This window comes from Natrix helvetica, assembly GCF_964273705.1.
Source record: "Natrix helvetica genome assembly, chromosome: 2".
Taxonomy (NCBI): domain Eukaryota; kingdom Metazoa; phylum Chordata; class Lepidosauria; order Squamata; family Natricidae; genus Natrix; species Natrix helvetica.
This window is the reverse complement of record NC_138552.1, coordinates 239,307,456-239,322,838: the sequence shown is the minus strand read 5'-3', so window position 1 is coordinate 239,322,838 and position 15,383 is coordinate 239,307,456. Positions and strand designations below refer to the sequence as shown.

Sequence of the window (15,383 nt, the reverse complement as noted above, 5' to 3'; positions counted from 1 at the left end):
TGGCATCCTTGGAGCGTAGCCTCTTCCTCGGAAGGGACATCTGGCTGGAGCCTTTGATGCTGGAGGTCGTTGCAGATGTAGTGTAGCTAACCTGATAGCTTTGTCTTCCACTAAAAGTCTGCAAACGTGGTTAACTGTGCGTTGAGCAATGGCACGTAGTTAATCTTTGCAACAGCATCTTTCCATTCATAATTCAATGAGTTAATGATGATGCTAATCATTTGGATATCATCGATTACATGGCCATTTTGTCTCAATTCACTTCTCATTCTTTTCAGTTTGGTCAAATGTCCACCAATTCGTTCACCAGGTTTCAACTTCGAACCATGGAACTCAGACATGAGCAAACATGAAGATTCAATTGAAACGGGCCTGTAGCAATCTTCCAAAATAGCCCATATTTCTTGGGCAGTTGCATCAGGTGGAAAGATACCTTGGATCTCAATTTCCATTGACATGAGCAAAGTCGTGATTGCTCTGTTTTCAAGGTCTCTTATCGCAGGTGTCCAGGGCTGAGGTGGAGGATTAAAAACCATGGAATATGTGCCTTCTCTTCGAAGCAAGAGCGCAATTTCACTGACCCAGGCTTTATAATTCTCTCCTGACTCCTTTAATTTGGACTCACCAGTCAAGGGGGTGACTGTGAATACCTGCTGAGGAACAATTTGTTGCTCTGGTTGCAAATCTGGTTGTTGAACCAGGAGATGCTGGGGTTGCATCATTGGCCTTTGCGTGGCAACATCAAATTGGCTTCCTCGAATTCGCCTTTGGCTTTGCCTTTTTCCATCTAGGGAGGATTCGACACCGCCAGGAGGTGTTGAAGACTTAACCTTTGGGGGCAAAGTTTGGGCTTCTGTAAAACTCATAGACAGATCTCTAAAAATCTGGTCCAACTGCTTCATCTTTTGCTGTAATAATTTTTCTCCGCCAGCAGATGGCAGTGCAGCCTCACTTTTTGGCTGCAGTCGTCTATACGTATGCGGAAGTTCAGTTGACTCAAAGGGACCACGTGACCTCGGTGACGTGTACATGTCTCTTTGTTCTAATTGACCAATGAACTCTGTGGGGTGTGTCTTAGGCTGTTGTTTTGAAGACAAGATGGCATCCTCAGACATTTTGGGAGTGGGGGAGCTTCTCCTACTTCGCCTTATCTCCTCAAAGCACTCTCTCGCGTCCCTAGCATATTTTTCGAAACGTTCTATTTGATCAAGATAGCTTTGCATTTCTTGCTCATCATCTGGGGAGATTTCATAGACTTTGCTTTCTGCGTGGGAGGATTTTTTTTTAGCCGGCCATTCATCAATTGTTTGATAATCTGCGAGGGTCTGGGAATGGAGTGGCTCTGGCAGAGTGGGAAGTTTTGGCTTGGCCCCCAAAAATTCATAATCTCCTGGAGATATTTTAGAAGGAGGAACCACTGACCTCGTTTCGTGGATGTCGCATCCTGTAGCTCCTTCCCCCACATCTGGCTCGGCACTTTGTTGCTCCTGGAATACGTTTGAAGGTTTTTTGCTTCTCTGTGTCCGAGGGAGCCTCCTTGTCAGAGGAAGCTGATTCATCTGTGCTCGCCCCATCTTTCTTTTCCTTTTTTTTCTTTTTCTCCGACATTGCTAATTAGGCTTAGTCGGTTATCTTTAGATAGCATGAAGGGAAAATACAGCCATAAATTGTAGCCATTTCAGCTGCCAAGTTGTCGACCAACCTCTGCAACCAAGTTGTCCCCCCTCCTCAAGCCCAGCAAAGAAGTCCACTCCTCCCACCCTCCCATCAGATCCACCCAAGGAAAGAGAGAGAGAGAGAGAGAGAGAGTCACAGTGTCTGCCCTTTTACTCCATAAAATGAAACATTTCTAGTTAGGAAAGAACCTTGTATAGTAATATAATATACCATGGAATACTGTATATGTAGATATCTACAGCTGTGTGAAAAAGACCTGCATGCTTTACGGTTTATGGTTTATGACATTTTTTGGATATGATACTTTATGATATTTTATGCTAACTGCTATGCAAATATTGTTATATTTAAATAAATACTGGTGGTTTTTAAGTGAAAAGCATAAGCTTTTTGCAATTTGGTGCTGTTTTGATGGGGATTGTGAATTTTCTTGCATGCTTACAATGCATGCTTACAATGACTATGAAAACAGATTAACTGATACATACCCATTGGCATACATGTTGCAATTACTAAGGCTGATGCTAGTGTTTTGTTAACATTTTTATTGTTTGTGGCCCTGAAAAGGACTGTTTAGGTAACCAACCATGGTTACTAATATGAAATTGGCCAGCTCTTATTGCTTATCACCAGGCAGCATTGCTTCGGCATCGACTGTATTAGCCTTTACATGTGATCTTTGGTGACAGTGTGATGCCAGGCTGTAATAATGGATTCAATTGGCTCCTGCTTGGTCTTCGGATGCTTCTTGCTTATTTCATAACCAATCTTGGCCCACAAGTTCTCAATTGGGTTCAAATCCGGGCTCTGAGCTGGCCAATCCAGGAGTGGAAAATCATGCTTCTTCATCCACTGCTGGACGGACTTGGCTCGATGATAAGGAGCGTTGTCATCCTGGAAGTAAAAGTCCTTCCCTACATGTTGCTGAGCTGAAGGAAGCATGGTCTTTTCCAGGACTTCAACATACTGTTTGGAATTCATGATTCCTTGCACGATTTGTATCTGGCCAATACCAGAAGCAGCGATACAGCCCCAGATCATCACGTGCAATGGATGCTTCACAGATAGATTCAGGCAGTACGGCCTAAATTCTTCAGCTGGAAATCTTCTGATATACTTATTGCACTGATTCCCAGTCAAGTAGAAATTGCTCTTGTCACTGAAGATGACCTTGCCCCACTGTTCATTGGTCCACTTGGCATACTTCTTGGCCCACGCACGTCGACGAGAGCAGTGAGCGTCTGTGAGCAAAGGTTTACTTCGAGCCTTGCAGCCTTTGAGCCCTCTGGCAAGCAGTCTGCGACGCACTGTGCTTGTTCACTTTTACATCACATGTTTCACCCCAAATTCTTGTAATCTGAGGTGAGGTGAGCTTCCTGTCAGTCATCGAAATGCGTTGCAGAGCCCGATCTTGCCGTTTTGTCGATTTTCTTGGTCTTCTAGAGCAGAGCCTGTCATCAACTGAACCAGTTATTTGGTATTTTTCAACCACTCTGCTCACTGTGGTGCAATGGCATTTCATTCTCTTGGCTATTTCTGTACAGGAGTAACTCTCTTCATGAAGCTCAATGATGCCATGCTGCTGCTCAATACTGGTGAAAGCAAAGGCCTTCATCCTTGCCCGCAGCCAGAGCTAAATTAAATTTCTTGATGCCTATTTTCATGCCTATTTATAGTCAGAGAATATGACAACATTGATTGGCTCATAGATTTAGCCCCTGTGCATTTTGATTGGTCAGCCAAAGCTTGCTGCTTATTGGCTACTTTCGATCCTAACATTCTCGAAAATTCAAGTTGTGTTTGTTTTAGCACATAAACTCACTCAGGACCTTAAAAAGACTTTGGTTCTATTAATAAAAATTATGCATCGCAATCCTACTACAGAAACTTTCATCAAAGTATTAATTTTGCATGGTTTCTGAGTGAAAAGTTGATTAAACATGTAAATACAGCTTAAAACTGAAAGCGGGCAGGACTTTTTCACACAGCTGTATATAGAGTTCTGGAGGTAATGCGGGAATGGGAGAGAACAGGAACCTAATCATTAGGTTAAATATGATGACTGACAATCTGTGGCTGTGCTTGTGTGTGACAAGCTGAGCCAAAAAGTAGCTAGCCTCATTTCAGTCCAGTATGCAGAGCAAATCCAGCTAATGTGACTGGTTCTGTATTTTACACAGAAAATTGGGTTAACAGAGAATATCCTGGTGACTAATTGCTGTAGTCAACGTGAAGGGATATGATCCAGTTTCTTCACAAGATTATCTGTCACTTCAGGTTGTGGCCAAGCAGATAAAGCTGCTATCTGTGCCCTTGGCATGTTTGTGTGTGTTTGTGGTTAGTAATGGTGGCAGCCAGCTACACTGCATTGATAATTGCTGAACCTCAGACCCATTTCCACAATTATTGGCTCTTCTACTCTCCATACACCATGTTTGTATCTTATCCATCACTTTCTTCTCTCTTTCTCTCCCCCTCCCTACCTCCTTTCCTCCCTATGTCATTCTTCCCTTCTCTACTTCCCCTTCCTCTCTCCTTCTCCTCTCTCCCCTTTCCACTCCTCATTTCTCTCCTCCCCTTCCCTCCGCCCTTGCCCTCTCTCCTATCCCTCTCTTCTTCCCTCTCTCTCCTCTATTTCCCACTCTTCATCTCATTTACTTGGTGTATTTCAGCTTCTGAGCAAGCTCCATTTTATGTTGATGGTATTTATAATTCCTTTTCAATATACATATTTAATTTTAACATGTATTCTCCTCCTTTTTTAAAAAAGTAGAACAAAAAAGTATACATATATAGTCATTGTTCTTTTAAAACCCTCCCCCCAAGCTTAATTTTGGCCGAGACGTAGACCTGGTTACAGTTCCCAGCTATTCTCATCATTATCTTTATATCTTTATCTTTATACATCCTTACATGCCTCCAGTTAGTGATTCTGTCTTTAAATCTCAATAGTTTCCCATTGTAGGTGTATTTCATGTTCCCTCCCCATTTTCCATATCTTAGATTAAATGACCCGTAGTTGTCTATAAATGGCAATCCTCACTGTTCAATGTTCATTACAATTCCCTTAGTCTATTATATAGAATAACAGCGGTAAACATCTCACTTTGTTCATCATCTTAAAAATTCTATATATGTCCATGTTTCACATATTTTAACCCATGCTTAGTTGTCCTTCTATTGTCATATTCTCAACATATTCAATTCACATCTCAATTTAATTATCATGTATAAAAGTGAATCACAAACCTCTGCTTTACATCCTCCCCATATCAATATCATATTTATCCATATTCCATGTATTTTAACCTTTTTTAATTAGCTTTCCATTATTATATTCAACCAATTGGCAACTCTATATTATTGTCATATTTAGGAATAAGACCCTTATCTTGGCTTTATATTTTCCCATATAAAAGTTTCTAGTTGTCTAATTTTTTCCTAGTAAGTCTTTTGTCCCATTTCTCTGTTCCTGTCTTCTCCCTTTTCTTTGTTTTGACACATTCACTCTCTTCAATTTTCCGCAGGTCACCATCAAAAGGATATTTTATATTTCTCTTTGTTGGGGAAAAACCTCCTACTTCAATTTTCCTTATGCCACTAACAGCCTCAAACCCTTTTGTCTGCTTTTTATTCCCTTTTGTTGGGACACCTCTTTTTACAGTTTTCCCTAGACCACTGCCAAGACTAATGGAGTTTTTTGTCTGCTTTTTATTTTCCTCCATTTGTACCCCTTTGTTGACTTGCCCCCCTTCTTCTTTAATTTCTTCTTTAGATATCTGTTTCTCTGGGTTCAGAATTCTATTTAGGCTTGATTTTAATGATTTTAATGATTTATGCATATTTTTTATAATTTCATGTAGTTCTTCAAATTCCCAGCTTTCCATGATGTCCAGTTCCAAAGTTACAGTTAGTTATACAGTTCTTATTTCAGAGTTCGGGTCCACCTTAAATTTATATACTTCAGCTGGTGAGGGGACGAGCAATGGGAGCCATCTAGGTCTTTTGTTCTTCCTTAATGTCCAGTTCCAAAATTGCAGTTAGTTATACAAGTCTTATTTTGAGGCTCTGGTTCACCTTAAGTTTCAACTACTGTGAGACTGGAAGAGAAGCCGAGGCCATCTTATTCTTTTGCAGAGAAAAAAAAAGGATGAAAGTAGGGGGGGAGGGGAACCCTCACATTTCCCAGTTCTTGACTCTGTAATAATTCTTTCCCCGTCACCTTCCGTCTCCGATCAGCTACAGCTGTTCAAAACATATCAATTGGAACAAAACTTGCAAACAGCCAGATTTAGGTATGTTTATCTTTTGCCTTCTGCTTTTCAAGATTTTGATTTATGGCAGTTGGTTAATTAAAACTTCCTGCACAGTAAAGTTAGGTTATCAGTTAGTGGTTTTTTTCTTGATTTTTTGGAGTTGCTTCAAAGTGAAGTAAATCCTTCGGAATGTTTGGCTTCTATTTCAAATCCAAATCCAAATTTAGAGTTTATATTTGAGTGGGTTTGTCACTTTTGTGCTTTCTCCTTTTCTGTCTGAATTTGTTTCTAGCAAAATAGCTTTTGGGGGGGCTGGTGTTTCAACCCTCCCATCTTCCTTCCTTCCTTTTGGAAAAATCCCGGTCTGACCATCAATATTATTTATGCTCTCAAAATTTCTTTGCCTTTACCAGGTTTCATTTATGGCTGTGAGTTAGTTAAATTTTCTTACTGGTCTTTCATCTCTTCCTCACCCTCCTGTTCATTTGCTTAGACAGGAAGTCAGCATCTTGTCAGCCTAGAAACTGCCACCCCCACTCCAATTCATAAGGCAACTCTTCGACCTGCAAGGGACCTGTTGCCTCCCTCTGGGTCTTTTGAGACACTGCCCCTCTTCGCCCCCCCCCTCTCCAGGAGAGTTCTGATCCAAAAAAGGATCACCAGAGTAAGTTTGTCAGACAGGGTTCATGTGAAGCTCTCCAGAGCTCAGATTCCCCACGTCTGTCCAGCTGGAGCTGCATTTGATTTCAGGAGAACTGTTAACATGATAGTAAAATGTTGTATAAAAATTGGCATTTGCAAAATGAATTTTCTACTGATATCTGTTAGAATGTTCTACAAATTGGATGGCATTCTCAGGCATTTGGATCCTGCCTTAATATTATAGAACTGTAGATATTATCTCTCTCACACACACATCCTATACAATTATATATATCACAGTGAGAGGTGTAATGTGCAACTGCAATCTTCTCTGTGGAATGAAAATTGTAAGAGTTCGGCTGGAGGTTTTCTGATCCTTCCAGTCCAATTGTATCAAAATTACTGGATTATTTGGTTAGCTACTTAGAAATATACAGTAATACACTAATTTCATTTAGCTACTGAGAAATGTAATAGTCTTAAACTTACTAATGTTTTGAACAGGTTTAATGATTTACTGATGCTTCAGAGACAAAGCAAGATACTACCTCATCTTGGTGAATATCCTGAGTTTCATGCCAGTTATCAAGGACATCCTAGCTGTTTTTGGCTTCCAGGTTTCTTTTTTCCACATGGTACATAATTTTGTAATTTATTTTATTCATAGACATTTATCAATTATCTATTTTAATTTATTAAAATGTGTGCTTCACATTCTTGAAATAGTTTGTAGCTGTAGCTTTTATATTATTTTATATTTTATAGTCCTTGCGTAGCGACCACTCATTCAATATCTGTTCAAAGTTACAACAATGCTAAATAAGGAGACTTACAACCAGTCCTTCAAGTTGCAGCTGCTGCAATGTCCCTGCAGCCATGTGATCATGATTTAGATACTTGGCAACTGACAAGCAATTACAATGGTCATAGCATTCCACCATAATGTGATCATCATTTGTAACTGTAACTGTTGGCTTTGGACAAGCAAAGTCAATGGGAAGATGGCAGGAAGTCACAAGTTGTCTTCACATGACATCATTATTGCTGGAACTGTCGTCATAAGTTGGCATGGTGACATGATTTTTCACTTTTTTTGCTTAGTAAAGGAGTTGTCTGTTTCAGTTTTTATCATTAAATGAAGTATACTTGTATTTCATTAAATTATAAAGAATATCTAGACTCCAGATAGTCTAGAGCAGGGCTGTCAAACTCCTGGCCTACGGGCAAGATATGTCCTGCTTTGACCATGCCCATTTTAGCAAAGGGGGGAAAAGTCCCAATATGTCACGTGATGCTACCATGATGATGTGAGTTTGACATCGCTGGTCTAGAGAATCCATAGAAGATTTTCCAGTTTAAATACGTGCTTAGAAGTTTATAAATTATATCCTATATTAGATATGATAGATATGTGGAATGTTTATATGATATAAACTGGATTACAATGTAATATAATTAAATTGTACTGGATAATTACTGCTATTACTGCTTCCCTTTTTCCATATTTTTCTTGATCTCCCTCACTCCCTCTTCAGTTTTTCTTGTCCACATAATTCCTGCAGATGTGTTTGGATGTGAGAACGAGTCATTACAGATGAAGGAAATCTTGTATTACTTTGTAATTCTCTATATTAATAATTCGATGACTAAATAAGAAACTATTTTGTTTATTTATATTTCATACTTCTTCATTGAATGGGAGTATATCAAATAGCAAATTCATGCACTCTTTGCAAAGAATAAAATTATCTTCATGTAATTAAAGAGTAAATGTAATTAATTTCTTAATAATGGTAACAAGGTGCATAATCTGTGTATTTTGTTCTTGAAGGATTTCTTATTGCTGTGTGTCAGAATTATGCTCGGTTGAATAAAGTAACAGTGGATTCACTTACTTTTACACATAAAGTGCTTCCTTTAACTCAAGATGAAGATTTAAGCTTCAATAAAAGGGAAAACATATTAAACAAAGCTTTTGAGGTAAGCATGGGATTGAAACCAGTTCTGGTTGACTGTTGATATGTAGTCAAAATGCAGGCATCCATACGAATATCATGTATGATAGTTGAATATATGTCTAAACGTTGGCTACATATCAAAGGTGTATATAAATGCTACAATTGAAAACCATCTGGAATATAGTTATTAAATTATCTACAAAGAAATAAGATAAAGATATTGCAAGGAAAATGAGCCATTCGCAGTTTCACTGTCACGCCCGTGTGTACTTAGACATGCATGGCTTAATCTTTGAGACAAGCATATGCTACTGGCAGGATCAACCAGGTAGCCGCCGTAGCTGCGCGGGATTGGATCCGGCGCCGGGGCGCCGGCGACAGCAGGAGCTGAGCGTTGGCATGGGCCGGCTCTGGGTCGCCCCCTCCGCCGCATGGCGGGGCCGGAGGGGGGAACGCGGCACTCGCGGCGGTCAGGCCGGGGAGCGGGAGGGCCGGGGCCTTTTCCCCGCTCGCCTCGGAGGTCAGGTCTCTCTCTGGGAAGGGTCGCTCAGGAAATGGATTTAGCATACCATTTCGCTAAAGCAAATCATTTTTTGAAGTAATAGGTTAAATCGACTTTATTTGCTTATTTATTACTGAAATTTTTATGGCCACCTACTTAACATACAACTGATAGGTGCAGCAAGTAAATCATCAAAAGATTTAAGTATTTCCAGGCTATCTGTACTGTAGGTCTCCTCTTTGCATCTCGTCATCTGTCCTAACCTAGAAAGAGGGTCTTTTGGGGGGCAGCACGCCCCCCCCTTTGTAATGATTCCCTTATTCATAGCCAGAATTTGATTGGTTCACAACTCTGTCAGTTTATTAATAACCTGGTTTTTCTTTTGGGGATTTGGATCAAGAAGTGTTTGATGACCAGAAGATGTGTTTTGTTTTTATTTCATTTATTGTTGTTTTCATTTTAACTGCCCAGACTCACTCTAATAAGTTATGGAAGCCATACAAATTGAACAAATAAATAAGCAAATTGTTTTTGCAATAACATTAAACAAGCCCACAACTATTTTTCCACACAAAAGGGACAGATAGTCCCCAAACAGCAAGTATCTTCCACTTCTGTGATGATCCAGTAGCCTGTAATGTTAATATATATCTGTATCCTTGAATCAGGGAAAGGGAAATATGTCTATCCTGATGTTTTTGAAATCACTTCCATGCCGTGGCAGAGGGGAGGGGACTATGAAACGTTAAGATAGCGACTGTGTGCATTTTCCCTTTTTTGCATCACTGCAGATGCCCCTGATTTATAATTCCTGTGCAATGAGCTTCAATACAATACAATAGCAGAGTTGGAAGGGACCTTGGAGGTCTTCTAGTCCAACCCCCTGCTTAGGCAGGAAACCCTATACCAGTGATGGCGAACCTTTTTTGGCTCGCGTGCCACAAGTGGGGGGAGTGCAGAGGGGTCGTGTGCGGGCGTGCCGCACCCATAATGCAATGCGCGACCTCCCCCAGTGCACATGCGCGCGCAACGTGTAATCCCCCCATTTTTACATGCTTTTTTCGCCCTCCCCAGGCTCCAGAGGCTTTATAGGAGCCTGGGGAGGGCGAAAAGAGCCTCCACGCCCCCCCCGGAGGCCCTCCAGAGGCTTCAGGGACCGTCCAGAGGCTTCCCTGAAGCCTTCGGAGCGCTTAAAACCACCCTCCGAGCAAACCGGAAGTCACTTCCGGTTTGCTCGGAGGGTCGTTTTAAGCGCTCCGAAGGCATCAAGGAAGCCTCCGGACGGTCCCTGAAGCCTCCGGGGGGGCGGGGGGGCTCTTTTCACCCTCCCCAGGCTCCTATAAAGCCTCTGGAGCCTGGGGAAGGCGAAAAATAGCTTTTTAAAAGGTGAACTCAGCTGGCCAGCACGCGCATGCGCGCTGGCCAGCTGACAGGGCAGCGCCTTGCGTGCCCTGACAAATGGCTCTGCGTGCCACTTGTGGCACGCGTGCCATAGGTTCGCCATCACTGCCCTATACCGTTTCAGACAAATGGCTATCCAACATCTTCTTAAAGACTTCCAGTGTTAGGGCATTCACAACTTCTGGAGGCAAGCTGTTTTACTGATTAATTGTTCTAACTATCAGGAAGTTTCTCCTCAGTTCTAAGTTGCTTCTCTCCTTGATTCATTTCCACTCATTGCTTCTTGTTCTACCCTCAGGTGCCTTAGTCAACTTCACTTTTAGCTCTCTGAAAAAGACCAGGTTTTAATTTTTTAGTTAAATCTTCCACTTGTTTCGAGCAATTCACAACAATGCTGAGTAGAAACACTATCTATCTTTTATTAGGAACATTCTCAGTATGAAACCGGAGTTAAAATTCACGGCTTGTACATAGATGGTGCATGCTGGAATCCCCGTACACAGGCATTGGATGAACCTAAACTTCATAGAAGATATTATCCACTACCAGTCATCCAATTTTTACCACAAAGTGTGAGTAGTATAGTTTCACTATCTTGGTAGGACATTTTTGTATTTTGATTACCCAGGTTTAAGTAAATGTTATAAGTCACTCAGTGGTGGATTCAAACTTTTTTACCACTGGTTCTGTGGGCGTGGCGTGGCTTGGTGGGCATGGCAGGGGAAGGTTACTGCAAAATCCCGATCAGCTGGGACTTGGGAGGCAGAGAATAGATGGGGGTGGGACCAGCCAGAGGTGGTATTTACCGGTTCTTCAAACTAGTAGCCCAGTATGAAAAATGACAATATTTTATACTATTGTTTTGTGTTTTGGAAGAATTATACTTACAGTGGGGCAAAAAAGTATTTAGTCAGCCACCAATTGTGCAAGTTCTCCCACTTAAAAAGATGAGAGAGGCCTGTAATTGACATCATAGGTAGACCTCAACTATGAGAGACAAAATGTTAAAAAAAAACCCCAAACAATCACATTGGCTGATTTGGAAAGAATTTATTTGCAAATTATGGTGGAAAATAAGTATTTGGTCAATATCAAAAGTTCCTCTCAATACTGTGTTATATATCCTTTGTTGGCAATGACAGAGGTCAAACGTTTCCTGTAAGTCTTCACAAGGTTGGCACACACTGTTGCTGGTATGTTGGCCCATTCCTCCATGCAGATCTCCTCTAGAGCAGTGATGTTTTGGGGCTGTCGCTGGGCAGCATGGACTTTCAACTCCCTCCAAAGTTTTTCTATGGGGTTGAGATCTGGAGACTGGCTAGGCCACTCCAGGACCTTGAAATGCTTCTTACGAAGCCACTCCTTTGTTGCCCGGGCGGTATGTTTGGGATCATTGTCATGTTGAAAGACCCAGCCACGTTTCATCTCCAATGCCCTTGCTGATGGAAGGAGGTTTGCACTCAAAATCTCACGATACATGGCCCCATTCATTCTGTTCTGTACACGGATCAGTCGTCCTGGTCCCTTTGCAGAGAAACAGCCCCAAAGCATGATGTTGCCACCCCCATGCTTCACAGTAGGTATGGTGTTCTTTGGATGCAACTCAGCATTCTCTCTCCTCCAAACATGACGAGTTGTGTTTCTACCAAACAGTTGTATTTTGGTTTCATCTGACCATATGACATTCTCCCAATCCTCTTCTGGATCATCCAAATGCTCTCTAGCAAACTTCAGACGGGCCCGGACATGTACTGGCTTAAGTAGGGGGACACGTCTGGCACTGCAAGATCTGAGTCCCTGGCGGCGTAGTGTGTTACTGATGGTAGCCTTTGTTACGTTGGTCCCAGTTTTTTGCAGGTCATTCACTAGGTCCCCCCATGTGGTCCTGGGATTTTTGCTCACCGTTCTTGTGATCATTTCGACCCCACGGGGTGAGATCTTGCATGGAGGCCCAGATCAAGGGAGATTATCAGTGGTCTTTTATGTGTTCCATTTTCGAATTATTGCTCCCACAGTTGATTTGTTCACACCAAGCTGCTTGCCTATTGCAGATTCAGTCTTCCCAGCCTGGTGCAGGTCTACAATTTTGTTTCTGGTGTCCTTCGACAGCTCTTTGGTCTTCACCATAGTGGAGTTTGGAGTATGACGGTTTGAGGTTGTGGACAGGTGTCTTTTATACTGATAACAAGTTCAAACAGGTGCCGTTGGTACAGGTAATGAGTGCAGGACAGAGGAGCCTCTTAAAGAAGAAGGTACAGGTCTGTGAGAGCCAGAAATCTTGCTTGTTTGTAGGTGACCAAATACTTATTTTCCACCATAATTTGCAAATAAATTCTTTCCAAATCAGCCAATGTAATTGTTTGGGGTTTTTTTTACATTTTGTCTCTCATAGTTGAGGTCTACCTATGATGCCAATTACAGGCCTCTCTCATCTTTTTAAGTGGGAGAACTTGCACAATTGGCGGCTGACTAAATACTTTTTTGCCCCACTGTACTACAACAGCTGCTTTTTAAAATATATTTGTGATGGGAGCATTAACTGATTTACAGGATGTTCCAAAGTTCTTGCAAAAACCTTAATTTGAATCCCAACTCTCAATGAGCAGTATATATTTAACAGTGACGTGCGGTGAGGTTTATGACTGGTGAGGCACTGACACAGTGCTGAGTTTCAAATATTTTTAGACTTGTGGACTTCAACTCCCAGAATTCCACAGCCAGGCGTGCTCAGTTCCAATTTAAAGCGACAGCATTTGTTTTTCTCCTTTGCTCCTTCTTTCTTTTTCTTTTTCTTCTCCTTCCCCTCCTTCCTCCCTCTCTCCCTTCCTCCCCCTCTCTCAAACACACACACACACACACACATACACACACACACACACACACACACAGAGAAGTTGGATTGGACTATCTCTCCTACCCCTTCCCTCTCTCACTCACTCTCAAACAAACCCCCACACACACAAAAGTTGGATTGGATATCTTTTCCAGTGGCTTGAAAGCAGCTCCTCTGCCACCACCACCCCCATTCAATACAATACAATACAATACAATACAATACAATACAATACAATACAATACAATACAATACAATACAATACAATACAATACAATACAATACAATACAATAGTAGAGTTGGAAGGGACCTTGGAGGTCTTCTAGTCCAACCCCCTGCCTAGGCAGGAAACCCTATACCGTTCCAGACAAATGGCTATCCAACATCTTAAAGACTTCCAGTGTTGGGGCATTCACAACTTCTGTAGGCAAGCTGTTCCACTGATTAATTGTTCTAACTGTCAGGAAGTTTCTCCTCAGTTCTAAGTTGCTTCTCTCCTTGATTAGTTTCCACCCATTACTTCTTGTTCTGTCCTCAGGTGCCTTGGAGAAGCTGCCCCTGCTGCCTTTCCCAAACACCTCCACAATTGCAAATGCAGCCTGCTGTCTGGGTGGGAAATGCCTGGAACACAATAAAGCCCACCCACCACCTCCTGCTGGCAGGCTGGGGTGAGAGGAGAGGCAGAGAAGCCGGAGGGGAGCCGAGCCTTCCAAAAGAAAGAGGCTGGGGGGAAGTGTGCGTACTACAGCATGGCTCTTTGCCTGGCTTCCTGCCTCCTCCTGTGGTCTCCTCAGTGCTCGCTTGTGCTCTCCCTCCCCAAGTGTAGTTTGATTGCAGGTGGAGCCACGTTGCCTTTTCAAACTTGTAATCAGTGAAGCTGGGCTAGATTTTATATACTTTTATCCAGCTGTGTGTGTGAGAGAGAGAAATGAATGGGGGCCTGGGGAGGAAGTCACTACACTTGGGGAGGGAGAGCACCAGTGAGGTTAAGCAGAGTCATCCACGGTGAGGCAGCAAGTAGCTCAGCTTTTTCCTTTTACTTTTCTTTTTCATGATGAGAGTGGTGAGGCTATGCCTCACTTGCCTCACCTGACTGCACGTCACTGATATTTAAATTGTTCCTTTATTATAATGCATGCTGGTCACAGATGACCACTTTAATTTGCTTCTTTACTGATCCTTAGGTGTACAACTTGTTTAATATGTAGAAATTGAGATTAATATCTTAATTATTTTTTAGATTACCTTTTCCCGAAGTTTCTGTGATGAAGACCAGCTTTTATATGAATGTCCTTTATACAAGACATCTCAAAGAACAGGAATGCTGTCTTCTATGGGTACATCTACAAATTTTGTAACTGAAATTAATCTGCCAAGTCTGGTAACTCCTAGCCACTGGATAATGAGAGGAGTTGCACTGTTATGTCAACTGGATGATTAGGAAATATAAAATATTATTGTTCCTTATTTGAAATGAATATTTCACTATTTCAGTCTAGGATCAGATGCAACCTAGTTTTAATTGTTTAAAGTTTTAGATTAATTAATAAACTTGTTTCCCATGCAATATGTGCAAACTCGATTTATATTATGGTTGTTTTTTTTGCCTTTTTTCATTTATTTAATTATTATAAATTAATTAAAATTAGTGTATGCAGTGATCAAAGATGGTACATGGTAAATTGGCATTTTGTCTAGAAATTTTTATTTCTAAGATTGTTCTAAATCTCAAATAGGTTAAATAATCCTTCCTTAAAAATAGAAATGATTGACAGCTGCAGTCCAGTGTATTTTGATAGTGCCTGGAATAATGTAAAATTTAAGCAAGGTTAAAAGCAGGTGACAGATAACTGTCTGGTACGCTTGTGTTTCTGAATTAATTTCCTATGCCTACTATTTTAATAAATGAATTGGGCAAGCTTCTAGGAGTAATTTTATAACAGGACTTGTATGTTCTCAAAATTTCATACATTCTTGCTAATCCACCTCAAAAAATTAGGATTGCTATCTTTAGTACATATAATTTTATACCTGTTCATATTAATATGAGCTAGCAGTGTGTCAACATTCTAGGCTGCATAAACAGAGGAATAGAATCAAGACACGTGAAGTG

The 15,383-nt window shown here is 41.3% G+C and overlaps 1 protein-coding gene across 3 annotated transcripts in view; it reads left to right on the top strand.

The window, feature by feature from the left end:
* Positions 1–15,180, top strand: part of DNAH14 (dynein axonemal heavy chain 14) — a 231,631-nt gene extending 216,451 nt beyond the window's left edge. For all 3 annotated transcript variants that reach the window (XM_081942264.1, XM_081942265.1, XM_081942263.1), the window contains 4 exons: positions 7,080–7,210; positions 8,407–8,555; positions 10,862–11,008; positions 14,511–15,180. In XM_081942264.1, the coding sequence (XP_081798390.1) occupies positions 7,080–7,210; positions 8,407–8,555; positions 10,862–11,008; positions 14,511–14,711 (628 nt within the window). In that variant the 3' untranslated portion in view covers positions 14,712–15,180. The remainder of the gene's footprint in view (positions 1–7,079; positions 7,211–8,406; positions 8,556–10,861; positions 11,009–14,510) is intronic.
* The last annotated feature ends 203 nt before the right edge of the window (positions 15,181–15,383 follow it).